The sequence below is a fragment of the Desmodus rotundus genome, chromosome 1, assembly GCF_022682495.2.
Source record: "Desmodus rotundus isolate HL8 chromosome 1, HLdesRot8A.1, whole genome shotgun sequence".
Classification (NCBI taxonomy): domain Eukaryota; kingdom Metazoa; phylum Chordata; class Mammalia; order Chiroptera; family Phyllostomidae; genus Desmodus; species Desmodus rotundus.
This window is the reverse complement of record NC_071387.1, coordinates 6,294,356-6,320,982: the sequence shown is the minus strand read 5'-3', so window position 1 is coordinate 6,320,982 and position 26,627 is coordinate 6,294,356. Positions and strand designations below refer to the sequence as shown.

The 26,627-nt window shown below is 57.7% G+C and overlaps 3 protein-coding genes across 11 annotated transcripts; 1 reads left to right on the top strand and 2 right to left on the bottom strand.

Annotated features, from left to right (window-relative positions):
- Nucleotides 1-916: 916 nt before the first annotated feature.
- Nucleotides 917-22,895, top strand: LOC112306532 (cilia- and flagella-associated protein 157). 4 transcript variants are annotated; one of them, XM_071221020.1, is made up of 14 exons: nt 9,439-9,505; nt 10,301-10,473; nt 10,772-10,862; nt 11,041-11,184; nt 12,246-12,346; nt 12,934-13,063; nt 15,003-15,217; nt 15,817-16,061; nt 16,401-16,542; nt 18,042-18,207; nt 18,936-19,078; nt 19,223-19,463; nt 20,977-21,061; nt 21,998-22,895. In XM_071221020.1, exons 1-14 carry the CDS (start codon nt 9,488-9,490, stop codon nt 22,738-22,740), a joined length of 2,637 nt encoding a protein of 878 aa, XP_071077121.1. In that variant the 5' UTR covers nt 9,439-9,487; the 3' UTR covers nt 22,741-22,895. The 4 variants fall into 4 exon arrangements, with proteins under 4 accessions (XP_053776422.1, XP_071077121.1, XP_071077120.1 ...); XM_071221019.1 differs by having other exon boundaries at nt 21,995-22,895; XM_071221021.1 differs by lacking the exon at nt 11,041-11,184 and having other exon boundaries at nt 21,995-22,895.
- Nucleotides 7,295-8,995, bottom strand: PTRH1 (peptidyl-tRNA hydrolase 1 homolog). 3 transcript variants are annotated; one of them, XM_045196814.2, is made up of 5 exons: nt 8,852-8,995; nt 8,260-8,479; nt 7,904-8,063; nt 7,713-7,758; nt 7,295-7,626 (listed from the first exon to the last, which is right to left on the bottom strand). In XM_045196814.2, the coding sequence occupies exons 1-5, from the start codon at nt 8,957-8,959 to the stop codon at nt 7,444-7,446; spliced, it is 717 nt and encodes a 238-aa protein (XP_045052749.1). In that variant the 5' UTR covers nt 8,960-8,995; the 3' UTR covers nt 7,295-7,443. The 3 variants fall into 3 exon arrangements, with proteins under 3 accessions (XP_045052749.1, XP_024417972.1, XP_045052750.1); XM_024562204.3 differs by having other exon boundaries at nt 7,904-8,003; nt 8,852-8,993; XM_045196815.3 differs by lacking the exons at nt 7,713-7,758; nt 7,904-8,063 and having other exon boundaries at nt 8,852-8,994.
- On the bottom strand, nt 22,831-26,627 carry TOR2A (torsin family 2 member A). Of its 4 annotated transcripts, XM_024562480.3 has the most exons (5): nt 26,432-26,627; nt 25,594-25,859; nt 24,668-24,843; nt 23,844-23,971; nt 22,831-23,602 (listed from the first exon to the last, which is right to left on the bottom strand). In XM_024562480.3, the coding sequence occupies exons 1-5, from the start codon at nt 26,583-26,585 to the stop codon at nt 23,358-23,360; spliced, it is 969 nt and encodes a 322-aa protein (XP_024418248.3). In that variant the 5' UTR covers nt 26,586-26,627; the 3' UTR covers nt 22,831-23,357. The 4 variants fall into 4 exon arrangements, 3 of the variants coding, with proteins under 3 accessions (XP_024418248.3, XP_071077124.1, XP_071077123.1); XM_071221023.1 differs by lacking the exon at nt 23,844-23,971; XM_071221022.1 differs by lacking the exon at nt 25,594-25,859 and having other exon boundaries at nt 26,432-26,603.

Here is a 26,627-nt window from a genome sequence, read left to right as displayed (position 1 = left end):
GCTGTCCAGGGCAGACAAACTTGAGGCCACTTTTAACCAACCACCGCTCCAACCTGCCTCACTGCCAGAAGTGAGCGCCCTCCTCCTGTCTCCGGCACCTCCCTGTCACCAGGCACCCACTGCAAGGGTCCCACTGTTCACGAGATCTAGCCACTCAGACCGACCCCAAATGCTGAAGGAACCCCGTGCCCCACCCTGTCCAGCCACCAGACTTTCAGGTGGACTACATTCCTGCCAAGTGCTGGACCCTAGGACAGCAGGGAGGAAGAGGACCTGCCGCGGGCTGACCCGGGAAGTGCCTGGGCCACAAGCAAGGGGAGGGAGGGCTCTGGACAGGGCCATCCTGGGGCCCCAGTGTGAGATCCCCCTATGTAAAGCATCTATTTCGAGCATTTGAGAGGTTGCTCCCCAGCATGTTGTCAGTTTGGCTCGGATAAAAAAAATACAATAAACATCTAGTTCTTACCATACTGCCTCCCCACCCCGCTTCGGGAAAACCAAGAGAATGATTCTGTGCAGCCCCATCACCAAAGAATTAAGCTGGTCTGAGGGGCTCCTTGATCTGGAGGCCAAGGTGACCAGCCTCCTCTGGTCCTGGGGCGCCCTGGGCACAAAGGGGCAGGGTGGAGATTTCTAGGGCTCAGACCCACATGACTTACTACCACTTGGGGGAAAAGGGCTCTCCCCAGAACCCAAAAGGGTGCGCCGAGAGCCTGGCATCCTTGTCCCTGAGACGCCCCAGCCTAGGGCCTCTTTGAAGATGCTGCTAGCCTTGGAGGTGGAGGCCACTTGCCACGCCAGCCTTGCCAGAAAGAGGGCAGGGCCCCTTTAAGCCTTACCTCACCCCCTCAGTCTGTTGCTATGTATGAGACCAACTTCCTTAGCAACCACCTGGCCTTTTAAAGGAGCCCTGGAGTAGTGGTGGCCACCAGCCATGGCTCCGAAAAAGAAGGCAAACAAGGGGGCCAAGGAGCCCGAAGTCAAGAAGAAGAAAGGTGGCAAGAAGGATCCCGGCACGGTTGTGGACGCGACTGTAGTCGAGGAGCTCCGGAAGTTCTACCACATCCAGATCCGAGACCTGGAGGACAGGCTGGCTCGGTGGGTGGGCAGGCCAGGGAGGGGTTGGGGCTGGTTCTGCTTTGTCAGAAGCTCAGCCAAGGGCTGGCCACTGTGCCGGCTGGGCCAGGGATGAGGGGTTTCTCTAACTCTTCCAAGAGTTAGAGAAACCCCTCATTCACTTGCCCACTTCTCTTCTTTTCAAACTAAGTTTCCTCCCAGTTAAAGGCACTAGCTACCGTATTTTGCTGTGTATAATGCATGCCTACGTTTTTGGCCCAATTTTTTTTTTTTTGAGGCTTAAACAACAGAAATTTATTTCTCCTAGTTCTGGGGGCTGAAGTCCAAGATCAAGGTGCTGGCAGGGTTGGTGTCTGGTGAGAACCCTCTCCTTGGCCTTTCCTCTGTGCCCACGCATCCCTGGTGTCTCTTCCTCCCATAAATCCTGTGGATTAGGGCCCTGCCCTATGACCTCATTTTACCTTAATGACCTCTAAAGCCCTACCTCCAAATATAGTCACACTGGCCAAACTTTCAAGAAAAAAAACCCTTTCGTTTTAATTTTTAAATTCAATTATTTATATTTAGACACAAAACCAATTACCATATCCAGGATGTTATTTTGCATACAGACATTGTTATTGCTTTCTAGAGTTAATGCATAAGCATAAATAAAATCATTAAAAAACACTTATATAGCCCTGGCTTAGTGTGGCTCAGTGGATTGAGTGCCAGCCTGTGAACTAGAGGGTCGCTGGTTCAATTCTCAGTCAGGGCACATGCCTGGGTTGCAGGCCAGGTCCCCAGTGGGGGGGCGCACAAGAGGCAACCACACATTGATGTTTCTCCCCCTCTTTCTCCCTACTTTCCCCTCTCTCTAAAAATAAATAAAAGCTTTTTAAAAATTATATAGATATTGAATTAGTACCACCAATGTATAATATGCATCCTTATTTTTCCCTCAAAAATTTGGGCAAAAAGTGCATTATACACAGCAAAATATGGTAGGTCTCAGGATGCTGCTTAGAAGACAAACCCCTCTGGTGATGTGTAGGCAGTGGTTCTTGCCCACGTGTTGCAGATACAGCTAATGTTGAATCATTCCTGTACGCCAGGTGGGCCCTGTGCTCTCGGTCACTGTGCCCTTGAAACAGAGCCCCGAACTTCATCCCCATGGCTCAGGTGGAGGAACCGGGGCTCAGGGAGGGGAAGTCCCCTCCAAGAGGAAGAGGCACCAGAATGGGAGCCCGACTTCTGTGCACCAGGCTGCTGCTTTGTCCACAAAGCAGGCCATTCCGCGTTATGCCCTGAACAGCCGAGTATGCAGCAGCCCTTCAAAAGATGGTGGCTGGGTAAATGGCACAGTAAAACATCCTTCCAAATAACTTCTACCGATGATTCCACTGGAAACCAGTCAGTTATGTGATACTCTTAATTCACAAGCTTCCTTCAGGCTGAGACACCAGGTTGAATGTATTTGGGGAAAGTGCAGTTGAGAGACAGTGATTGGGTACTTCCTACTTGCCAAGCCCCTCTGCCAGGCCCCGAGAATACGGTGGTGAAGGGGGTCGGTGGTCTGCCAAGTGGAGAAAACAAACACACCAGCTCTCGTCCCCAGTGGGACGAGGGCCAACCTACTGAAGGGCACCAAAGAGAGGGTCACAAATATGACTCAGGGCCAAGAGGGCTTCACTGAGGTCACACTCAGTGGACGAGGGTGAGGAAGACAGCAGGTGTGAAGGCTTGGGGCTGCAAGGGCAGAGGTGTAGGGAGAGCATGGGGCTGGTCAAGTGTGGCCATAAGCATTGTGGTTGAGCCTCGACTTTGGGGTGAGATTGACTTCAGTGCAACTTCTGGTTTTGCCACTTACTAACTTGGGAGTTTCCGCATCCCCCTGAGCCTCCGCTTCCTCCTCTGTAAAATGGGTATCATCATCATAGTACCGATTTCCTTCTGGATTGAGAATTTAACAAATACACACCAAATACCTACTATGTACCAGGCACTGTCCTAGGTGCAGGGGACACAGCTGTGAGCCCCAGAGACAAAGGCCCTGGCCTCATGGAAGTTACATTCTGATGACGTGATGAGCATGAAGCACCGAGCAGACACTGGCTGTGGTTGTGAGTGCAGATCAGGGGCAGACAAGGCTGGATTCCGACGGAGAGGAACCTGAGTGCCTCTGTGGGAGGGTCCTGAGGAGCAGGGCCCAGGTGCAGAACCCTGGCTTGCCCAGCCCCTGGAGCTCTGCCCTGCCCTCCATGCAGGTACCAGAGGAAGTGGGATGAGCTGGTCGTGCAGGACAAGCTGTTCCACCAGGAGTTCGAGCAGCTGGCCAACAACAAAAAGGAGATCGTGGCCTTCCTCAAGCGCACGCTCAACCAGCGGGTGGATGAGATCACCGACCTCAATGAGCAGCTCCAAAGCCTGCAGCTGGCCAAGGAGATAGAGAAGGATGCCTTTGAGGCCCAGCTCGCCCAGGTGCGCCACGAGTTCCAGGAGACCAAAGACCAGCTCACCTCGGAGAACATCATCATTGGTGAGGGGCTTGGGGGCACGCACCATAGTGGCCAGGAGCCCAAGACTCTGGCTCGCTGGGCTCAAGTCCTAGTGTGAGTGCAATCTCCGTGGCCTTGGGCAAGCACCTCTCTGACCCTGTTTTCCCACCTGGGAAGCGGGGATAATACATCTACCTTGAATAACAGCCATGTGCTGCTTTCAACACATGATCTTCTGTAATTGTCCCAGCAATCCTACCAGGCAGGAAATACCATCTCCTCCATTTTGTAGGTCAGGGAGCACCTTAAGGTGAAATGTCTTGGCCAAGGTCACCCAGATGGCATGGGTTGTTCTGAGGCTTAATGACACAGCATGAGTGCCTGGCCTGGAGAAGGTGTTCAAGTTGAATTAGCTGTTGTCAGTCACTTTCATGAAAGGGGACTGGAGAATGTCCAGGAAGTGGAACAAGTCTTACTGAGATTAGTGGAGGGGAGCAAGTGCTTTCCAGACTAAGGCAATAACTGGATGTGGGGGCAGGGGTCCAGCCCCGCTGCACCAGAAACCACAGGGCTGGCAAGAGGAAGTGGGGAGGGAGGAGCATGGCCCCAGGCCCTCGCTGCCCAGGGGACCTGTGCTCCCAGGCACCCCCTCACCAGGCCTGTGCCCTGCTGTGGGGCAGCGGGGAAGCTGGCAGCCCTGGAGGAGTTCCGGCTGCAGAAAGAGGAGCTCACGGAGAAGTTCACATCGCTCGAGGACCAGCTGCAGAAGCAGGAGAAAGAATTCAAGGATTATGTGTACAACCTGGAGAAGAAGTCAGTGCTGGACAAGGACAGGTGGGCAGGCCAGGTGCTGGAGGCCTTCATCAGTGGAGCCAGGCACAGCCCAGTCCTCAGCCCTTTGTTTGCCTCGGCTTCTAATCAGGGAGGGGGGCTGCACTAGCTCCTCAACTCCCCACCCTGAGCTCCTCAGAATCCTGGCTGGTTTGTGGAGGGTGGGAGAAAATAACCACGCTCCCCAGCCCCAGTCCTCCCTCATGCTGGCATTAGAGAATCCCTGAATGTCCTTTTGCCATGTTTTGTGACTTACGTCATGTTTATTTCATAGGTAATACATTGATTTGGTTCCAATTCCAAAAGCACCAGGGTCTACAATGAGAAGCCCGCTACCCACAGTCTTCCCCCCAGGGGAAGAGCAGAGGTGGCCCTAAGCGCTCTGGGAACCCCCGCATAGGAAGGGGATGCCTGAGGTTTGCGCCCACTCTGCCCGACCCCATTCACTCCCACCTATCCTGACTAGAGTGAAAAAGGAAGTCATTCAGCGTTTGAACATGGTGGCCACCGAGTTCCGCAAGGTGGCCACTGACCAGATGTGGGACACGACAAAGCGGGCCATCCTGGAGAACAACACTGTGACCCTGCAGCTGTCCAAGGTCTCCAAGCACGGCCTGAGGCTGCTGCAGGAGAACGACCAACTCAAGGGCGCCCAGGACAAGATGTCCAAACAGCTGGAGCTGCTGGAGGACATCGTGAAGGTCATGGCCACACACCGCAGAGACTACCAGAAGGTGTGCCGGCCAGGTCCTCACCACAGTGTTTGGCACCTGAAGCAGCGGGGAACCCTAGGGGCCCTGCCCTGGAGCCGAGTCATGAGGGAGGCAGCTGTGAGGGGCCGGGCCATCTTGGTGGGAGGCCCAGGGTGTTGGCCCCAGCTCTAGTTTTTCTTTACTTGGTTTGAAGTCCCATAACATGATGAAGTGGAACCCGCTCCCGGAGAGCTGGGGGCTCTGCCCAGCTGCTGCCCAGAGAGGCGGCCTCTCTGTGCCACGGGGTAAGCCCTGGCTGAGTCTGGAGCTGGGGGAGCAGGACCGGCTGCGGGCCCGCAGTGGGCCCAGGGCATGCCACCTGTACACACCCGTAGGTGGTCCTCAGGCTGACCCAGAAGTGCCACAAGGAACAGCAGGGCAGAGAGGAGGCTGAGCAGCTGCGCGTCCTGCTGACCCAACTGGAGCAGAGCCTCCTGCAGCTGCAGAAGGACAAGGAGGCGCTGAGGTGTGGCCCGCAGAGGGGCGAGCGGTGGGAGCGGGCGGGAGCCCATTTTTTCACGGGCACATGACTCAGGCCAGTGACTTCCTTTCTCTCTTGAGGGGCCTCAAGGCTTCCTCTGTCAAATGGGCTAAGGCCTGGAGCTGGATATGGGTCCCTGTGGGCTAAAGAGCAACGTCAGGGCCTATTGCCCTGGAACTGGGAGGTGACCGACTCATCTGGTCGGGGACCAGGAGCCAGAGAGACCAGCTAAACCTGCAGCTGGAATGGCAGCAGGCCGAGGCGCAGCAGCTGCAGCAGGAGCTGACCAAAGAGCGGAAGGTTCGGGCAAGCCTGGAGACGGTCCTGAGCCAGGCCACCGCCTTCCTACAGGACATCCTGCAGGTGAACGAGAAGTGGGTGACAGCTGGGGGCAGGGGGGGGGGGGGGGGCGGGGGGGAGTAGGCCAGAGGCAGGAAGTGCTTGGAGGTAACTGGGCCATGCAGAGAAGCCCTGGCCAGGACCAGAGGCCCCAAGTTTCCCTATGAGAGACTCCTGACAAGTTTGTCCTTTTCTGATTCTGTAAATCAAATATCCCTTCAAGGTCTTAAAGAATGGGGTGGAGTCCTCCTCAGAGGCCCTGGAAGGCCGTGAGCCTCAGTATTCCCGTTTGGAGAATGGGTACCCCCCCTCCCCCCAGCCAGGGAACACTGGAAACAGGCCCTGGGGTTGGACTTACCAGAGGTGGGTGTTGGAGCCACCATGGGCCTGACCCCCACGGGCCCATCCTCACCCCTCCCGGCAGAGGCGGCCAGAGGAAGAAGACAGTGACTTTGATGTAGGGTACCACCTGCAGCACAGGCAGATGCTACAGCAGCTGCTGGCCATGCTGGGCTCAGCCATTGCCCTAAGGCCCCAAATGGAAAGCCAGTCCCGGGGTCCCAAGGTGAGGTGAGTGACTTGGTGTGGCCTCAGAAGCAGCTATGGGACTTGTCCCAGGGCTGTCCTCAGTGACCCTGGGCCAGAATTCGGGCTCCCCGAAGCCTTTCTGAACTGCAACTCCCTCATCCATGAAATGGAGGTGATGACACGCGCCCCCTCCCCACAGCCAGTGCCGCACCCAGCCACCCAAGGCCAGGTCTCTGCAGCAGCAGCTGTCCGGCCTCAAGCCCTACCAGCTGGGAGACCTGGGCCTGGTGCCTCGACGGGCCCACATCCCACCCAACCCCGAGGACGTCAGGCTGCTCTCTCACACCACCCGCATGAGAGCGCTCCACTCACACAAGAACTCTGAGGTGAGCGTGCCCGGGGCCCCAGTGACAGCAAGATGGCAGCCCGCCCTGGGTGCCGATCACAGCTCAGCCACATTGCAGCTATGCTGCCTTGGGAAAGTGGCTAGACCTCTCCAAGCCTCCATCTCCCCGTCTGTGAAATGGGCCAACGAAAGGTGTGGCAAGGCCTCTGTGGGCCAAGGCACACCCACGCAGCCCCTGGGAGGGGGGCTTGCTGGGCCCTGTGGGCCCCTCCCTCCTCCACAGGGAGGGGGAGGGTAGGAACCCCCTGAAGAGCTTCCAAGCAGGCATCTTTAATCTCACAGATCCTCATCTCTGGTTCTCCAAAAACGTTAAAAAAGCTTAGTCTCCCTGAAGCTTCCCTACTTTCCGAGTAAGACATGGAAAGAAGACCAACTCCCTATCCCAAGAATGGACCCACCCAGCCACAGTCCCCCTTTAATCGGTAGAAGGCCTGGAGCAGGCAAGAGGACGAGTTATATAAAAAGTGGATATCACAGGCTGGCGTGGCACCTCTGTGGATGTGGCTGGGTGTGTGGGCATGGCAGCTGGGCAGGCAGCCGTGTCCACTGGTGTCAGGAGCCTGACGAGGGGTCCCGGCTTCGCTCACGGATGTGGTCCAGGAGAAGGTCTGTGGCGCGCTCCAGCAACGGAGGCAGCAGCTCCTGCTCGGAGGGGGAGAAGCAGCCCAGCACATGGGCCTGCACTGCGTTAGGGTGTGTCGGGCGCCCAATGCCTACCCGCAGCCGTGGCATTGCCTGTGGAGGAGCAGAGGGGCTCAGGTAGCTTTGGTGAGGAGTGTTGGGGCCCCACACCAAACCACCCGACCCAGAGCAGGACTCACACTGGAGTTGAGGCAGCTAATGCAGGAACGAACTCCGTTGTGGCCCCTTCAAGGATATGGGAGGGGCAGTCAGTGCTTCGGTGCCTCAGCACCCGGCACCCTTCCCAGCCCAGGCTGGGGTCAGCACACCTATCCCACTGCAGTTGGGAGGCCAACTTCCCTATCCCAGCCAGACAGGCTCAGGGCCTCACCTGGCGCTTCCCCCCAGCTTCAGAGCCAGCTTCCCCAGGGGCTTGTCCAGCTCATCGTGCACCAGGTAGACCTCCGCGGCAGTCAGCCGGAACAGCTCCGCTTGGCACAGGGAAACGGTGGCCCCGGTTACTGCTGATCTGCCCAGAGGGCGTTTCCCAACTCACAGTTCCCATGAGGAGGGGCAGAAATTAACCCCACTTCACATTTAAAGAAACTGACGCTCCCACAATACCCAAAGCCATGCGGCAGCTGGAACTCAACAGGCACCTGGAGGTGAACCCGTCGGCCGCACCCCAAAATGCCCTCTGGCCCCTACGCCTTCGAGACCCGCCTGCCCCTGGTACTCTCAACTCACCGGCCTGGGCCACGCTGCGCCCGTTGGCATTCATGAGACGCCGCGGCCGAAGCAGGACCAGCTGGGCATCCCCAAGTGAGGCCAGGGCGAGGTCGGCGGCGCAGCGACGGTCGCGGACCCAGCTCTCAGCCACCCCCAGCCGCCGCGCCAGATGCCCCAGCACCGCCATACCCACGCTGTGCCGCGTGCCGGGCAGTCCGGGGTTCCCCAGGCCAGCCACCTGCGGGTGGCACCAAGGAAACTGAGGCCCGACAACCCTCTCCACCCTCTATCTCACAATGCCCCTGAGACCCAAAGCGGAAGAAGGGAAATGGAAAGCAGGAACGGAGTGGGGAAGGGTCGCGAAGAGGAGGCCGGGGAAACCCTGGACACTCCAGAAAGCTGGGTGGAAACTGGTGCCCCGCGGGTCGCGCAGGCAGGGCGCCACGGTGCAGGAGCGGAGTTCCTGCAAGTATGGAGCCCGCGGGTATCGGACCCATTTCTAGATCAGAAAACTGAGACAGGGAATTGGGGGGGCTTTGCCCAGGAGACAGTGGCAAAGCTGGAGTTAGGCCCCTGGGGCCCCTACGTCGCCGCCCCTCACGCCACTCACCAGCCACCGCTTCCCCGAAGGCGGCGGTTCCAATACGCAGCGGCTCATGCCGCTGCTCAGGGAGCGACTCAGCCGCAGCCCCGCGGGCCAGAGGCTGGGCGGCTGCATGCTGCTCCCATTCACGGCCCCTGCCCTGACGTCAGCCACCCCCCGGCCAACCGTGGCCGCCACCTGCCTCCAGCGTCCAATCCGGGGCGGGCCGTAGGGCCGCCACGCTCCTGAGGGGCGGAAGTGGCGGGGCGGGGCGGGGCGGGGCGGGGGCGGGGCCCCCCCACGTGTCTAGGCGCCCCCCGTGCGTTCCGCGGCGCGGCGTCATCGCGTCCGGGTGGGGTTTGTTGTGGGACTCGCAGAGCCCTCGTTTTTCCCTCCGGTTTGGGAGGGGCGAGTCCCGTTCTGGCCCGTGCTGGGGTTCTGTCTCGCTGCGGAAACTCGGCAAGTCCTCTCCACGCTCCAGCCTCTGCCTCCCCGGCTAATAAAAGTTTGCTACTCCTTTCCTGGCTCATACAGCCCTTGGGCTCCGGGGGCGTGGCCAAAGGGCGGAGCCTGTGGGTGTTGTGGAGACGGTGCCTAGCAACGTCTGGACTAAGGCTGCGAGGTAGCCCACTCAGTCCGGCAGGTCTTCCTGGAAGGGGCCTCATGACAGACTCTAGGAAGGTGCGGGAGAAAGCTAAAGCACAGTTGGAGGGTCGGGAGAGAAGAGACCTATACTGAGTTCACAGGAAAGGTTTTAAGGACGGGAGAGGCAGGCTTGGTTGTGCAGTTCAGGAAAGCGCCAGACCGCTGTGCAGAGTAGAGAGGACTTGGGATGTGTGGCTGATGCTGGCGTCCTGGCAGAGTTGGCATTGGCCCAGATGAGGGGGTGAGAGAAGAGGCGAGATCTAAGAGGTCTTTAGGAAGTGGGACAGGCAGGACTTGAGTCTCTTTAGGAAGTGGGACAGGCAGGACTTGAGTCTCTTTAGGAAGTGGGACAGGCAGGCCTGATGGGACATGGGTCTCTGGCTGGCAGAGAAGGTGGATGTACCGAGATGGGAAAGCTAGAGCAAAAGTCAGGTGAGGTGCTCGGTTTGACCTGCTGGGCGTGGGGGTCACACAGGATGTGCTAGCAGCTGCAGGCCCCTGGAGCGGGCAGCGTAGGACAGGGTCTGAGCTGGAGACAGAGTTTTGGGTGTCAGTAGCTGGAGAAGGGTGCTGAGGGGGACCAGGAAGAGAGCAGAAGTCAGTGTGAGTCTAAGAATCTTGACCCCTGACTTTGACCATGGGAGAGAGGCGGGACTGGAGAGAGAGAGGGGGGTCAGAACATCCCTAAGAGGAATAAGGCTGGGAGTGCACCAGACCCCGAGTGTGCCTCCTGCCATCCCTCCTCCTTCCCGTAACACACCAGACCAGAGTGTGCAAGTGGAGGAGAGTCATCTCGGACGCCTGCCGCAGCTTGCTGTCCCTCGGTTCTAGAATTCTCCTTGGCCTGAACAGGCTCCCGCACAGCACATCCAACAGCTGCAGGGGACTCCACTCCCACAGGAGATCCTACGGCGCATCTTTGGGACCAGCCGGGTGTTCCAGGGCTTTGATGAGATAAAACCAACAGCCACTGGGATAGCAGTGCCCTTAAAAGTCAGGCAGTAGTGAGTGACTACCTCGTCCCAGGGTCCCTGGTTTCTGTTCTGCCCAGCCATTGACATGCTGTGCAGCTTTGGCCTGTTACTCTCCCTCTCTGGGCTTCAGTGAACTCACCTGTGTAATACGGCTCTTCTGCCTCAGTGGATCAAAGGCTGCTGGCCAGGATGAGCTCCAAAAATCTCTGTCTACTCCTCCTGTCTCTCCACCCAACTGTGTCCCACCCACTCCCACAGCCCCAGCTGCATGCCCTGGGCTGGTCAGGGGCAGGGCCAGCCCCTCTGCCTGTGCCCCCTGTCCCCACAGCTACCACCAAGGCTACCGGTGCTTGGAGCAAGAAGACTGGGAGTTGGCCGTGCTGTTCTTCTCCCGTGCCGTTCACCTGGACCCTGAGCTGGTGAGGGAGAGGGTTTGGATGGGCACAGGCAGTCTCCAGCACACACTTCCCCCTCCCTGTCTGTCGCACCTTCCAGGTCCCTCCTTTCAGAGCCACCAAGCCCATGCTGGCAACTGAGTGCCAGTCCTCAGGGTGAACTGTGGGGAGAGGACAGCAGCCCGGGTTTCCTCTCCCTCAGATAGACTTCTACGCCTTAAGAGCTGAAGCTTACATTCAGCTCTGTGACTTCTCCTCGGCCGCCCAGAACCTGCGAAGGGCCTACTCCTTCCAGCCGGAGAACACCAACTTCCTGGAGCGCCTAACCTTTGTGCTTTACCTGCAGGTGCCTCTGCACCCAGGCCCTCTGGGTCTCCCTCCGGCTATGGGGCTTTCCTTGCGCCTGGGACTAGTTTTGACGCCCTGGGACCTCCTTGTCTCTATGTCGGTGTGCCCACCTGCTGCCCCTCTCGTGATCTCTCCCACCTCCCTGTAGGCTGAGCACCAGGGCTGGGTAAACTTTTGTAATGTCGTCCAACAGAACTTCCTGCAATCGTGACAGTGATCTGTGACCTACGCATCACTGTCTGACCTGGTAGCCATTAGCCACATGCCACTGCTGAGCCCTTGAAACGCGGCAAGTGTGCCTGAGAAGCTAAGTTTTTTTTCATTGTGTTCCATTGTAATGACATTTACATAGCCACATGCCGCTGGCAGCTATGGTATTGGACAGGACAGACCCAGAATCTAGAGACCCTAAGCACTAAAAAGGTAATACTGGCCCCATTTGCAATTCAAAAAAAAATTAAACCATAAACACCAACAAAGTCCTGATTTTTTCCATTTTACCAACTTTGATGTCTTTGTTTTTAATGCCCCGTTATTCAGTTCTTGAAAAGAAACATTTGGGACACCCAAAGCGCACGCTTAATCTGTCTGCTGGGGTCCTGAGTCCAGTACAGACACTTCCTGAGTGACCTGGGCGGAAGTTACTTCACCTCTCTGAGCCTCAGTTCTTTCACCTAAAAGGGGGATGCTAGTTAGTACCAGTGAGATAGCAAGTTCCCAACACGGGGCTCGGCGCCCGGAGCCCTGGTCCTGGCTGGAGCCTGTTGCTGTTGGCTCTGCCGGTCTGCCAGACTTTTGTCTATTTCTTTTTGTTCCGTGTCTCTGTATTTCTGTCTGTCGCTCGCCCAGTGTATTTTCTCACTGTCTCGTGCTGTCTCTCCCTAACTCTGTATCTCTCTCCGTCTCTGTGTCTCTGACTCTTAAAGTCTCTCCAGCTCTAAAGAGCTCCGTCCCTGTCCCTCGTGTCTCTCCCCTTCCACCCCAATGTGGCCCACGCCCTCTCACGAGCACTGCTGGGCCAGGGAGCTAAGCGGAAGTGACTGCTCCCTGTGCTCCCAGGGCCAGTGTCTGTTTGAGCAAGGTGCCTTTCCGGACGCCCTGCACGTCTTCTCGCAAGCTTCTAAGCTCCAGCCCGAGAGATCCTGCTTCCGTTACCGATGGTGAGGGTCCCACTGGCGCCCTTGCCAGCCCTGGTTCTCTGGCAGCCCCTTCCTGTCCCTCTAGCACAGAGATTTTAAACCAGCATGCAGCAAGAATTTTTAAAATATGCAACACCTGACTATTTTAACCAGGGGCATTGACGTCTCTAACCTTAGACTGTCAAACTAAAAAACGACTACGGCCCTGGCCGATGTGGCTTCCAAGTTGGTTGAAATGTTATCCTGTAGACCAAAAGGTTGCGGGTTCAATTCCCCATCAGGGCCCACGCCTGGGTTGCAGCTTCAGTTCCCTGGTCAGATTGATGTTACTCTCACATCGGTGCTCTTCTCTTTCTCTCTCTCCTCCTCTCTCTCTAGAATCAATAGATACATCCTCAGGTGAGGATTAAAAAAAAATAACAGCCAACATAATAGCCATCTGGTGTAGGTGAATCAAAATTACACCTGCTTTTCTTTTTGTCAGATCAGCAAAAAGTATATTTTTGGTGTGCTGGAGAATTTTAACAATTAGTCTGTGTGGGCCCCGAGACGACAAAGGTTGGAAGTGGCTGCTTCAGCGGACAGAGCACCTTTGTTTTTGCCCTCAGCATGGCCTGTCTCCTGGCCCTCAAACGACACGACGACTGCCTCTCGCTTGTCACCAGGGAGGTGAAGCACGGCACGGCTAATGCTGATATCTACATCCTCCGGGCCAGGCTCCATAACTTCTTCCAGAAGGTAGAACAGGGAGGGTGGGGCAGGCGGTGGCCCTTCCCCCAGCCTCAGGGTCCCCCAGCACACCCCAAGATTATACAACGCTGCTAGGCCATCCACCAGCCCTGAAGCTGCCTCCCCACAGTGCGGCAGGGGCACTGTCCTCTGTGGGCAGAGGCCCCCGCCTGGCACTGTCCGCTCAGCTGCCCAATCAGGTAGTTGTTCCCTTGTCACTCAGCTTTGGTCCTGTGCCAGGCCTGCACTGGCCCCCGGAAACCACGAGGTAAGAGACCTATGCCATTACTGCCATCACAGAGCTCAGCCCAGGGGAGACGCCCCTAAGCAGACAATTTCGTGAAGGACGATTTCAGGAGAGTATGAAGCAGCCTCAGAGATCCATTAGATGAAGGGGCCCTCCCTCCCTCCTTCCTTCCTTCCTTTCTTTCCTTATTTGCCTCAGTGAACATTTACTAAGCACCCCCAGCGGGCACACCCCCTGGGCTAGGCACGGGGACAGACAGTACAGGGAACAGCTTGGGGGAAAGGGAAACTCGGGGGTCACGAGGGAGGAGGGGACTTCAGGTATGTGAAAGCATCAGGCAGGGCCCTGTGAACACAGGACCACCCTGCCTTCTTTCTGGGGACAGTAGGAGCCTCAAAAGGTGTTCCCCAGGGCAGCGGCCTTTAGAAAGATCCTTTTGGCTGCCAGAGGGAGCAAGTCTGGAGGCCGGGAGCCTGAGGAGGAGGCTAGGTGCCATCTGGCAGAAGGGGAGGGGGCCGGGGGAGGATGGGCAAGAAGACAGTTCCGCCATCCTTGGAAGTCAGGACCAGAGACTGGGAAGGTGCATGAGGGAAGGAAGGGATCCAGAACTGTGACCGGTATTCTGGCTTGGCCTGGTGCTTGGGAGCTGGGACACTTGGGAGGGGAAGGAACAAGGGGTGGGTGGGATCAGGCGGGGGTTCACCTCAGCTCACCAGGTGGAGCATCCTGGGGGCGGTTGGAAATGTGAGCCTCCCCTATGCTGGGGGTTGGGCTTCTGTGTCCCGCAGGGAGTCAGCAGGGGAGTGTCCTTCAAAGGTAGGAGACCAGTAATTATGGATAATTATCGCTGACTGTCCGGACTGGGACTTGAGCCGCTCCCACCACTGCAGCCCTTGCAAATCTCTTGCTGAGCACTCACTCCTGTTTATCTTACAGGCTCACAATAACCTTTCCAGGGGAGGCAACCCCTTGTCGTCTTCTCACGGATGAGGGTACAGGGCTTGCTCAAGGTCCCATGGCCAAGTGCTCAGTGGCACTGCCCTTGAACCAAGGCCTGCTCCCAAGTCCACCCCCCCAAGCCTCTCCAGTGTGTCCCCTCTCAACTTCCTGGTGTCCCACTGTTTGCTGTGCTCACCCTTCAAGCAGTTACCCTGTGGGAGACGGGTGCTTGCTAAAACTGTTGACTGACTGACCCAGACCTGCTCACCCAGTGGGAAGTATTTGCCTGGGGATGTTTTCTGCTAGTGTCCAGGCCCAATCTGTTCTTAGTCAGAGTCCTGTTGTCCTTAAAGGTCAAGGCAGTGGGGGAGGAAAGGGTAGGAAGGACGCAACAGTCACCATCGGGATGCCATCCCTCCCCCACCCTGAGTGAGTCTCACAGAAATCGTCCCAGGAGGCAGTCTCCCAAATCCCCTTCCACGGTAGAGACCACCAGGGCTGGCCTGGCCCCCCTGAGGCCACATCCGGAAAGGGGCTGGCGGGGATTGGGCCTAGACTGGGGTTTTCCCCACAGGGTTCCCTGTGTGCTTCAAAAGTCAGAAAAGGCTGAACGGCAGCAAAGCACGGCCTCCGGGGATGGGTGGCATGGTGCCAGATTGCCTGGAGGAAGGCCCCTACAAGCCTGGAGCTCTGCCTCCCCCTACTGGACAGGGTAGAGCTCCGCTGGGCCTGTGCCCCTGATGTCTCTCCCCGCCCCTGCAGCCCAACCTCTGCTATCAAGACCTGCACAGCGCTTTGCTACTGGATCCCAAGCACCCAGGGGCCAAGGCGCTGCTCAAGGTGATGGTGGACCAGGCCCGGAAGTCACACCAGGACGCCAGGACCCTGGCCGTGCAGGGCAAGCTGCAGCACGCGCTGCAGTGCATGGACCGCGCCATCGAGAACAACCCTCTGGACCCCAGCCTCTTCCTTTTCAGGTGCGGGCCGGCAGGCGCCAGCCTCTGGCCCAGCTGCGTGCTCTCAGGGAGCTCTGGAATCCATGTGGGCCTCAGTTTCCCCATGGAACCTCTCCCAATCTTTCCCTAATCCCCACTGGGGTCAAGGCATCACAGCAGGAGGCTGCAGTAGCAGCCTCAGTGAACAAGGAATCCTGGACCCACGGGCCTGCTGCGCCCAGCACGGTGGACAAGGCCTGGGTGTGACTCTGACTCCAACAAGGACTCACCACCCTACTCAGGGCCATTTCACTCCCTTGAGCCTGGGTTTTCCCCTATGAGCAGTGTGTGTGTGGGGGGGAACACCTGTGCTGTGTACAGAACGGCCGTAGTGTGAAGGCTGGCGTGTACCCAGCTCCCAAAAAGAAAGAGGGAAGCTATTTTTGAGAAAAATAAAATTGCTAGTGACTAGCAGGTTATCTGAGTAGCAAGCCAGGCCCCACAGGCCAAACCCAGTGAGGGTCCAGGGAGCCCCCCCTCCCCCCACAACCTCTGCAGGTCGGAGGCCCAGGGCAGGCAGTGGCTTGCCCAGCCACCCCAGTCAATGGCGGTGCTTTGGCCGTCATGTCCCTTCCCCACAGGGGCACCATGTACAGGCGGCTCCAGGACTTTGATGCCGCCGTGGAGGACCTCCTGAAGGCGTTGGACATGATGACGCAGCGCCAGGAGGACATGGCGCAGCAGGCGCAGCGCCAGCTGCTGCTGTCCTACAACGACTTCGCGGTGCACTGCTACATGCAGGGTGCCTACCAGGAGAGCGTGCTGCTGCTCAACAAGGCGCTCCAGGGCGAGCAGCAGGAGAAAGGCCTCTACATCAACCGCGGCGGTGAGTGGGGCTGGCCGGCCCAGAGCCCCTCGCCTCTCCGCGGCCTGGGCTGGGCACTTGAGGCCCCTGAGGGAAGAGGGCAGGAGGGAGGGAAAAAGGAAACATTTAGGAGTCTCAGTGACCACGGACAAACTTGGGGAAGCTTTGCCTTCAACAAACTGGCTAGTCTTTCTAAGGACTGCTCAGAAATCAGGCGCGGAAAGCCTCCCGCAACCGCCTGCGCCCACAGGTGTCACCAGCCACCAGTTTCAGGCCCCGCCCTCCGGGCAGTGGAGCAGGCTGAGCTGGGCTCCCGGACACTGGGTCCACTCAGCTGCCGCCACTGGGTCCGGGCCCCAGACTGCTTCTTCCAGCTGGGCAACCTGACCTTTGCCGAGTTGGACTATCGGCAGGCGCTGGCGCTGAGCCCGCAGGACGAGGGCGCCAACCTGCGCATGGGCCTACTGCAGGAGAAGATGGGTTTCTGCGAGCAGAAGAGGAGGTAGGTCCTGGGGGGGGGGGGGGGGGGGCGGGGCCGGGCCTGGCAAGAAGCCATCTGTTGGGATCCTTGGGTCAAGATGCTTCTGCTCTCCCAGTTATGTCTCCTAAATATAGATTTTATTTTCCAAGTTTCTGCTAAAAACCCTTTACTTTTTTCCTGAATATTAGGGTAATTGTACTTTTTATAAAAAAAACCTTAAGTGTTCAGTAAGTTATAATTCAGAACATGAGAGTTCCTTCTGGTATCTACCTCGGAATGCCTACCCACCCCCACGACTTTGGGAAAGATTCCTTTAGATTGTTTCCAGTGCATGTACTAACAATTATCACTTTCAAAAGGGGGATCGTGCTAAATTGTGTTTTGCTTGCTTTTCTACTTATCCACATGGGACTCCCTCATTCTCTCCTCACTGCCTGCACAGTATTCCACTCTATGGAGCAACCATAGAGGATTGTCCTTTGTGTATTTATCCACTTTACTGCTGAATGGTTGGCTGCTTTCAGTTTCTCACCATAAATAATGCAGTAATGCACACGCTGGCCATAAGCTTTCATGTACTTGTACTGGTAACGCTGTAGTTAGATTGCCGGAGGTTAAATGGTTGGGTTAAAGAGTGTGGAAATTTAACATTGGATATAATATTCAAGTGTTCTCCAAAAACAGGGAACTGGTATAAGTTTCTCCCAGGAAAAAGAGTCTCGGTTTCCCCAAATCTCAATAGTGGGGGCTATTAAGGCTATTTTTCTTTATTTTTATTTTTTAATTGATTTTGACAGAGAGAGAGGAAAGGCGGGGGGGAGAGAGAGAGAGAGAGAGAGAGAGAGAGAAATATTGATTTGTTGTTCCACTTACTTATGCACTCATTGGGTGGTTCTCGTATGTGCCCTGACCAGGGATTGGACCCACAACCTTGGCCTATCAGGATGATGCTCTAACCCACCGAGCTACCAGGCCAGGGCCAAGACTATTTTTCTTTTATTTATTTATTTATTTATTTATTTAAGATTTTATGTATTTATCTTTAGAAAGAGGGAGGGGAAGGGAGAAAGAGAGGGAGAGAAACATGAATGTGTGGTTGCCTCTGGCGCACCCCCTACTGGGGACCTGGCCCGCAACCCAGGCATTGGGTTGCCCCAGGTGCCCCGACTGGGAATTGAACTGGTGACCCTTTGGTTCACAGGCCAGCCCTCAATCCACTGAGCCACACTAGTGAGGGCTCAAATTAATTTTTTAATTTTTAGCTGCTAGGTGTATGACATTCTCAGAAAGGCATTCCGTAATCCAAGATCATAAAAATGTCTGCTTATATTGGGGTTTTATATTAGCATTTGAGTGCCAGGTCCATCAAAAGCATAGCTGGTAGAAGCAGAGCAGAGGGGCATGCTGCCAGGGAGCGGAGACCAGCCTGGTTTCCCCCAGACTCCCCAGTGCAGCCCAGAAGCTGCAATTTCCCTCCAAGTGGTCTAGCTCACTGCAGCCTGTGGCCCGCTCTCTCGCAGGCAATTCCAGAAGGCAGAGAACCACTTCTCGATGGCCATCCAGCACAGCCCCCAGAGGGCTCAGTACTACCTACACCGAGCCAGGACCCGGCTGCTCATGCAGAACATTTCTGGAGCCCGCCAAGATGTTGCCAGTGCCCTGCTCCTTGACCCTAAGCAACCAAAGGTGGGTTCCTGCTGGGGGCCGGAAGGGCAGACTCCAGAGTCAATACCCCTGGCCACCTAAAGATACTCCCTGTCCTTAAAAAGAAATTTGGTTCCCTAGCAACTAACAAGAGGAGCTGACGTGTGCTAGGCACTGTCCTAATCACTTCAACTTGCGTCACTCTGGTGCCCCACAAGGCAGGTAATATTATCACTTCCCAATTTACAGACAAAGAAGGTAGGGCTCAGAGAAGCCAGTTCCCTTGGCCCAGATCACAGAGCTTAAAGGTTAGACTGATCTACCTGGCTTCAGAGCCCGTGGCTAGACTCACACCACCAGTGTCCCCTTTCTGAAAAGCTCCTTTCTCATGGTCTCCTCATAGTTCAGGGGCAAAAGGGTCCATCTCTTTAAAAACAACAATTTGCTCTGACTGGTGTGGCTCAGTGGATGAAGCCTGCAAACTGAAAGGTTGCTGGTTTGATTCCCAGTCAAGGCACGTGCCTGGGTTGTGGGCCAGGTCCCCAGCTGGGGGTGTTGAGAGACAACCAAGCAGTGTCTCTCTTGCACACCAATGTTTCTCTCCCTTCCCCTCGCTCTATAAGTAAGTAAAAATAAAAAATAAAAACAACAATTTATAAACTCTTCCCTCTTCAGCCCTGTAAAGGGACTCTGCAAGGGCCGGGCAGCCCCCTTTCCTGGTGGCCCCTGCCCTGGCCCATACCTCACTCTGGTCACCCCTTTCCTGGCAGCTGCTCCCACTGATGACCGACCTCTTCTCGGGCATGTCAGTGGAGGAGGTGCTTGGCACCCAAATAGCCCACCTGGCCAGGCTGCAGCTGAGTCGGGCGGTGGAAAGCAGGCTGCAGGACAGCATCTCTGAAGGCATCCTGGGGTAAGTTCCTTGAACAGGAGTGGGAACGACTGGGGCTCGAGGCTCCTCTGGCCCCAGCTGCCCCCTCAGGCCACTGACCAGTCCTGGGGATGGTGGGGTGGATGAGGGACACTCACCCTGCGCTCTGGGGCCATGGCTGTGCAGGCAGTTCAGGAGGCGGGAACTGGAGCGCCAGAAGGCCCGGGCCCTGCAGCGGGCTTGGAAGCAGGAGCAGCCTTTGCAAGAGCAGCCTTTGCAGGATCAGCCTTTGCAAGAGCAGCCTTTGCAGGAGCAGCCTTTGCAAGAGCAGCCTTTGCAGGAGCCCTCCGAGAAACCGGGCTCCAGTCCCCAGGCCCTGCAGGCGGAGCCCAAACACCCGGAGGAGGCCAAGGGCCCCAAGAAGGAGGTGAGTGGGCCACACGTCAGAGCCCTTGATGTCCATCGGTGGGGGGGATGCACCCTACACCAGGGCTGACGGATGCAGGCTGGCTAGAGGCTGGCTTCCAGGCCTGGCTCTGCCACCACTCAGCTGTGTGACGTGGGCTGGGGACCTCTTGCTGTGAGGTCAGGATGGAACCAGTAAGGGGTCCCCCTTGAGGGAGTGCACCTGAGGACGAGGCCCCTCCCAGCAAGGCCTTCTCACACCTTGCCCACACTCACCCTCACAAATGCTTCTGTGTGCAGTGGCCGCTCATTCCAGGGTTTTCTTAACTATTAAATCCATTTCTAAAAACTTTGTATTGAGCGTAACATATAGAAAAGTCCAGGAATCATAAATGAACTGTTAGATGAATTTTCACAAACTGAATACACCCATGACGTCATTACCCACATCCAGAAAGAACACTCCCCAGAAGTACTCCCCCACCCCCACCCCAGCCCCGCACTCCCTTCGAGGCCCCTCCCTCAGCCCGGCCCCTGCCACCTACCACCAAAGGCAAGCCTGCCTGTTGTCCCAGGGACAGTCCGTGTGCCTCCCATCTCCGCTTCCTTCGTTACACAGCGTCTGTGACACACACCCGGGCTGACTGCTCGTTCTCACTGCCGTGGAGAATTCTCCCTTGTGACTACCCCACAGTTCACTCCCCACTCCGCTGCTGTGGGACAGCGTGTAAACCAACGGGCCAAGGACACTTAACACGATTGAAGGAAACGGGCTCCTACAGTCCCTTGCCGTAAATGGAAAAGGCTAGCTCGACATTTTTCTAGCTCACGGAAGAATACAGAAATACAGAACTTTGGTCTGTGTGGCCCCCGAAGTCATCGTGAGCCCCTCCCTCGGAGAGGTGCTGAGCTGGCACCTGCACATTAGCGCTGCCAGCTCTCCGCACCTCTGCCTGTTCCCCCTGGGGCCGCAGGTGTGGACGGGCCAGAGGGGACCAGCAGCCAGGAGCCTGGCTGTGGAGTCCCGCAGACCCGGATTCAAGCCCAGCTTCTCCTTAGCCGAGTGCCCAGGGCAGGCTGCTTAGACGCTCACAGCTTTGGTTTCCTGGTCCGTGAAACGGTACTAGCGGGAGTTTCCTCCCAGATGTGTGGGGAGGATGAAACGGGATAAGACGTGTAAAGCATGGAGAAGCTCCTCAGTTCCTCACCAGCCATTCCCCAGGGTACTGCACTTTACAGTTTACAGAAGCCCGTTCCAGACTTGAGCAAATTTGCATTTTGCAGATGGAGACACTGAGGACACTGCCTTGCTCACAGCAGCATGCCTGTCTAGGCTGGCCACTCCCCTTCCTGGCCAGTCTCAGCCTCTCCCTGTCCCCCGCCCCCTGCCACAGCCCGAATCTGGGAGCCCCGAGAAGCTCTAAGCTCGAGGCGACCAGTCACTGAAGGTCCCAACGCCTGCTGTCCTTCCAGAGATACAGCCACTGGCCCCGGGCTCCCTGCAGCCTGACTGCCCAGCCCGTCTCTTGCCCTAGGAGAAGCCGGAGCCCGGTCCTAGCAAGATGAGGTCTCTGTCCGACAGCTACCTCGATCAGACCTCTTCAGACTCCATCCTGGGCTGTAAGTCCCCCACGCTCCTGCCAGGCCTGTGAGCCAAAGCAGCAGAGTGGGCAAAGGTCAGGGGTCAGAGCCTCCCTGGCCTGGGTGTGAGTGTGGGCTCCGTGTGACTCTAAAGCAGGAGTATAATCCCACCTTTGCAGGGGGCGTGCTGAGCCCCCAGGGAGGTGATGCCCAGCCAAGCCCGGACCGGCTTTCATGACAGCCCCTCACTCCCTGCTCAGGGCCATCTCCCCTCTGCCCCCTTACCCTTCCCTGAAATAAGCCCACAAACCCTGTGCATGTCCAAGGGGCTTTGACCCCCAGTTCTTCCAGGCCCTAGCATGGAAGGGACGAAAGTCACACACCCAGGAATGCTGCTCCTAACAGAGTCCCGGGGACAGTGTGAACAGTCCAGGGTAGGGACAAAAATAGTGGCGGCTGGCCCTGTCCGCCCTTCAGTGCTGTTCAACCAGCCGTCAAGTCCCGGGGCTGGGCTCTGCCACACCTGGTTACGGGCATGAAAGGCCCAGTCCCTGCCCTGGGGATGCTTTGGTCCGGATGGGAAAAGGCACGCAGGTAAACAGACAACCAGGACAGTGTAGATGCACGCTGGACCACTGCGGGTGCGTCTGGCCCCGTGGGGGTCAGAGAGGGCTTCGGGACCTGAGGGAGGAGCGGGGTTAGTCCGGTGTGGGAAGCGTGGAACAGGGCAGAGTTCAGGCTGTTGGCTGTGGCTGGATTCGGAGGGCAGGGGGCGGCCAGCACTGTGGAGGCCAGGACTATAGGGCTCAGGTGGCTGAGGGTGGGTGGGCTGCTGGGCTGCTGGGCTCTGGCAGGCTTTCCCCTTGACCGTGCAAGGCCTCTGGGGTGTGGGCAAGGGCGAGGCCTAGAGTCTCCTTTTCCTGGAGCCGCCCAGGGGGAGGGACCTGATGGGTCCTCTCGGCACACCCTTAGCAGTCAGGACCCTGCCGACCTCGGAGATAGAGACATCCACCACCAGTCCGGAGTACCGGAGTGACACGACCTCCACTGAGACGATCTCGGATTCCTCCCTGCTGAAGACTCAGTCCTCAGTCATGGGCACCCACAGGGGAGCCCTAGGCCTGAGCCACCGCTTCAAGAAAACTAAGGCCACCCTAAGGGTCCAGAGCCGGAAATCCAGCAAGAGAGAGGCCACGCAGAGCCAGAGCCACAGGCCCAGCAAGACCAAGGCTGCCCAGGGCCCAGGGCATAGGCCCAGCAAGACCGAGGCCACCCAGGGCCCAGGGCATAGGCCCAGCAAGACCGAGGCCGCCCAGGGCCCAGGGCATAGGCCCAGCAAGACCGAGGCTGCCCAGGGCCCAGGGCAGAGGCTCAGGAAGACCAAGGCTGCCCGAGGCTCAAGGCAGAGGCTCAGAAAGACCAAGGTTGCTCACGGCCGGGGCTGGGGACCCAGCAAGGCTGAGGCCACCCAGGGCCGGAGCTGGGGACTGATCCGAAGTTCCAGCAAGACCAAGACTTTCTATGACCCAAGTAGTAGCCCCGGCAATACTGAGGCTACCCAGGACCTGAGCCAGAACCCCAGCAAGACCAAGGTTCCCCAGAGCTGGAACTGGGGCACCAACCTAGGTTCCAGCAAGTCCGAAGTCACCCAGGACCTGAGCCAGAACCCCAGCAAAATCCAGCAAAGCCCCAGCCCTGACAGTTCCACTGTTCTCTGAAGGGGCCACCGAGCCCCTCACTGCTTGCTAGAGATGGGAAATATTCTACTGCATTCGCACTCAGCAATGAGAAACCTAAACCAGCATTACTCTGGTCCCACGGCTAAGTTTATTTGTTCTCTTCTTTTACAAAATTAAAAACGTTAAAAAACTAGGCTCAAGTGGTAGCTTGAGCCCCTCCATTTGCGGAGACTGAGAAGTCTCAGCCTGGCTTTACCATCCCGGGACATGGAGGGGGGGTGCGGTGGTGGGCACGGGTCCGAGGTAAAGGCTGAGGAGGGAGGGAGCCGCCGGAGCCACAGTTCCCTGAGTTATAATTCACATTTTAAGGAGGCTCAGGCTGGAGGGCAAGGTCAAGGCTCATGGAGGTGCTGGGGTGACTGGCACTTTCCCCTGGGGAAGGAAGCAAAGGCCAAGATGCCCTCAGACCAGTTAAGAGGCCAGGGCCCACCCCGGGCCTCTGTCTCGGCCCGGCCAACCCTTCTCATCTTTCATCTGTGCTCTGGGCCACGGTCTCAGGAGGCTCAGGACAAGGGTCCCTCTGGCAGAGGTGCCAGGGCTTCCCTGCATGGCCTGGCCTGGCCAGGTAGAGAAGGGCAAGGATGCCCCCTGGAGAGTCAGAGGAAGAAGGCAATTCGGGAAGCCACAGTCTTGCAGCCGTTGGAGGAAAAGAGCTGCTCCTCCTCAGGAAAGAAGGTGGTGCTGTCCAGCACGGCCTGGATGGCCTCCTCCCGGGGCTCCAGGCCCAGCTGGGCCAGCTCGTTGAGCACGCAGTGCCGCACGTGGTGCCTCTGGAGCGGCAGGAAAGGCACCAGGACGTCCAGGAGATGCTCTTCCATGATGCCCGAGCGCCAGAAGCCATCTGCAGGAAGGGACGACGGGAAAAGGAGCTGTGCTTCACAGAAGCTGGGCTCCTGCTCCCCCGGAGGCCGGCGTAGGCTCACGATTCTCAGCCACCTTCTGGGCTCATGGCTCAGGAGCACCAGAGCCTGGCCTGGGACGTGGTAGGTCAATGGGCAGAGTGTCAGACTCCGGCCCCTTGGGTCTGGGTATGAGGCCCAGCCTGCTGAGGCCACCCGGGTGGGGCCCTGAGCCGGACTCACGGTGCGGGTTGTCCAGCACGGCCCGGGAGACGGCTGGCTCTAGCTCCTGCAGGCGGATCTCCTCGCGGTCCCGGCGGCTGCGCCATGCCTCCAGTACCACCTGGTTGATCTGCTCGCCACCAGTGTTGCTAAAGCCATGGGGACCCGGGCCAAGACTCAGGCAGTGAGGGGCAGGATTTGACCCTGCTTCCCACGTGCCACCTAACACAACCCAAGCCTGGGGGTCCAGCTCAGTGCTGGCAGGAGCCAACCCACTGAAAACACGCCAGCGGAAGCACTTCCCCTCTCCAGAGTCTGGGTCCACCACCGTGACCCCCGGAAGTCCACCTGTAGGTGCCATGCACCCTATAGTCTACAGAACCCTTTCGCATCCCTCCGCCAACTTCCCCTTGCCCAGCCTCTAGGAAGACAGGGGTGTTCGCTCAGCCCTGCTGTTCAGACAGCAGATGGGAGCTCAGAGAGGTGCAGTCATTGGCAGGAGGAAGCATAGCGAGGACTCTTAGCGGTATACTAGAGGCCTAGATCTGTTTCTCCCAGGCCTGTGTCGTCCTGGCCACAAAAGAGTGAAAACTCTTGACCCAGCAGAGCTTCCACAAAGAGATGGCGAGGACCAAAAAGACTGAGCCCAGAACGGGCTTTGAGATTTTCGAAGGGGAAGCCAACCACGTTGAATGGCAGTGTCACTATCGAGAGGGTGAGGGGCTTTGGGAAAGCCTGGTTGGGCCTGGGGGATGGGATTCTGCTGTGGGGCGCCAGGCCAAGACTGGATAGCAGAGACCTGGAAGTGCCCCCAACACTAGGCCCACTGCCCAGCGGCACTCCACCTGATGAAGATGAAGATGGCTTTCCGGTAGTTGGTCCCGTACACAACCCAGGAGGAGCCCAGGAAAGGTTGCAGGACCTCCATCAGGCCCGGGGACAGCTTGTCCATCTCATCAAACAGGAAGAGGGAGCGGCCACAAACAGTGAGGTTCCCCTGGACCCAGCTCTTCAGGTCCTTCTGCAGGAGAGAGGCAGGAGTCTGAGGGGGCTGCAGGTTCTCTCCCAGCCCGACTGCTTCCCGAGGCAAGAACTAACCCCCTTCCCAGGAAGACGGGGTCTCACAGAGAGCACTGACCCCTTAATATGACTGGTGGCAAAACTGTGGCCCTGGGAGGGGCAGAGACTAGTCCACGCTCAAACAGCAAGGCAGCAGGTCACGGCACCTGCCTCCAGGACTCCTTCCTGACACCTGCTGCTTTCCACTAACGGGGAAGGCTCCTTCCTGCCCCCGTGAGCTTTCTCAGCCATTTTGACAGGTGAAATAGATCAGCCTGGGAAATATCCTTGTAATCAATAACTAAAATACTAATAGTAGGAGGAGGAGTAAAAGCTAGTATTTGCTAAGTACTTACTCTGAGCTTCACATCGGGGCTAAGTGCTTTACAGAGAGAAGACAGTGCAGACCGTCTGGCAAAGGTTTAAGTGCCCAATAATTAATACCTGTAATTATATACTCTCATGTCCTTCACAACAAGCCTGGCAGGTAGCTACCATTATGCTCCCCCACCACCCAGGAATTAAAGTGAGAACTAACTCCCTGCCAGGCAGAATGGCACCATCCCAAGCTCTGTTCCAGATGCGTCCTGAAGGCTAGCTCCAACTGGCCGTGTGGCCTGGAGCAAGTGAATCTCCCTCTCTGGGCTTAGAACTCACTCCCTAGGATATGGCACCCCGTGATGCAGAATGATCCACGATGCAACCAGCCTACCTTGTAGCGCTCCAGGTGGCTGGGATGGGGGAAGTGGAGGACGGGGGAGAAGTGGTGCACATAGGGGCTGCGGAGGCCACCCCGGAAGAGGTAGTGTGCCAGCAAGGAGCTGACATAGGACTTGCCAGTGCCTGTCCAGCCATGCAGGGAGAGGACCAGTGGCTTAGTGGGGGCCGGGTCCTGCACGAAGGCCTTCAGTGCCTTCACCACCAGCGCCCTGGCCAAGTGCTGGCCTGCCAGGTGCTGGGCCAGGTCACACTCCAGACCTAGGGCCGCAAGAAGGACAGTGTCAGAGCTGAGGACACGCCTCTGCCATGGAAGAGGTTCATGGGGGAAGTGATATCTGGAACCTGGTCTAGGGATCCCTGTGGTCTGGGACGTTTTCACAAGATGTCTGCGGGAAGCAAGGGCGGCCCTTGGGGTCTCCGGCTGCAGAAGCTACTCTCAGGACTGATTCAGCTCCGCAGCGCCCCCAATAGGCCTCCCTCTGAATTGAGCTCAGTCCTAAGTGGGTGCGAAATGTCAACAGGGTCTGCCACAGAACCCTCTGCCCATCCCCAAAGCAGGCTTCTCTCTTTTCGGCCCTTCCACCGCGGAGGCCTACACCTCCCCAAAGGCCCCGCTGTCAAAGTCCTCTCTCCCAAACGGGCATCCCTAAACCCTCGCCCCAAGTCCCGTGCCCCGGTCTGTCAAAAGTCCCTCAGCTGCAGGCTCACTTCCGGCCCTGGCCGTCCAGAAGCCTGGAGGTTCCGCCCGTCGGCTCTACCCTCCAGGTCCGGTCCCGGCGCAACGCCGGAGTCCGTGGGCTCTCGGGTCTCCCCTCCCCTTCGCTCCTCACCCGGGAAGTCGGGCTGGAAGTCACATTCGCAGAAGGTGCCGAAGTTGCAGCGCAGCGAAGTCAGGTCCCAGGCGGCGGCCGCGGCCGAGACCAGCCCGAGCAACCCGAGGAGGAGCGAGCCCCAGGGCCGGCAGCCACGCGTCTCTGCCGCCATCCAGGTGAGGAACAAGCTGGATCTGGGGCGGCCCACCGCCAC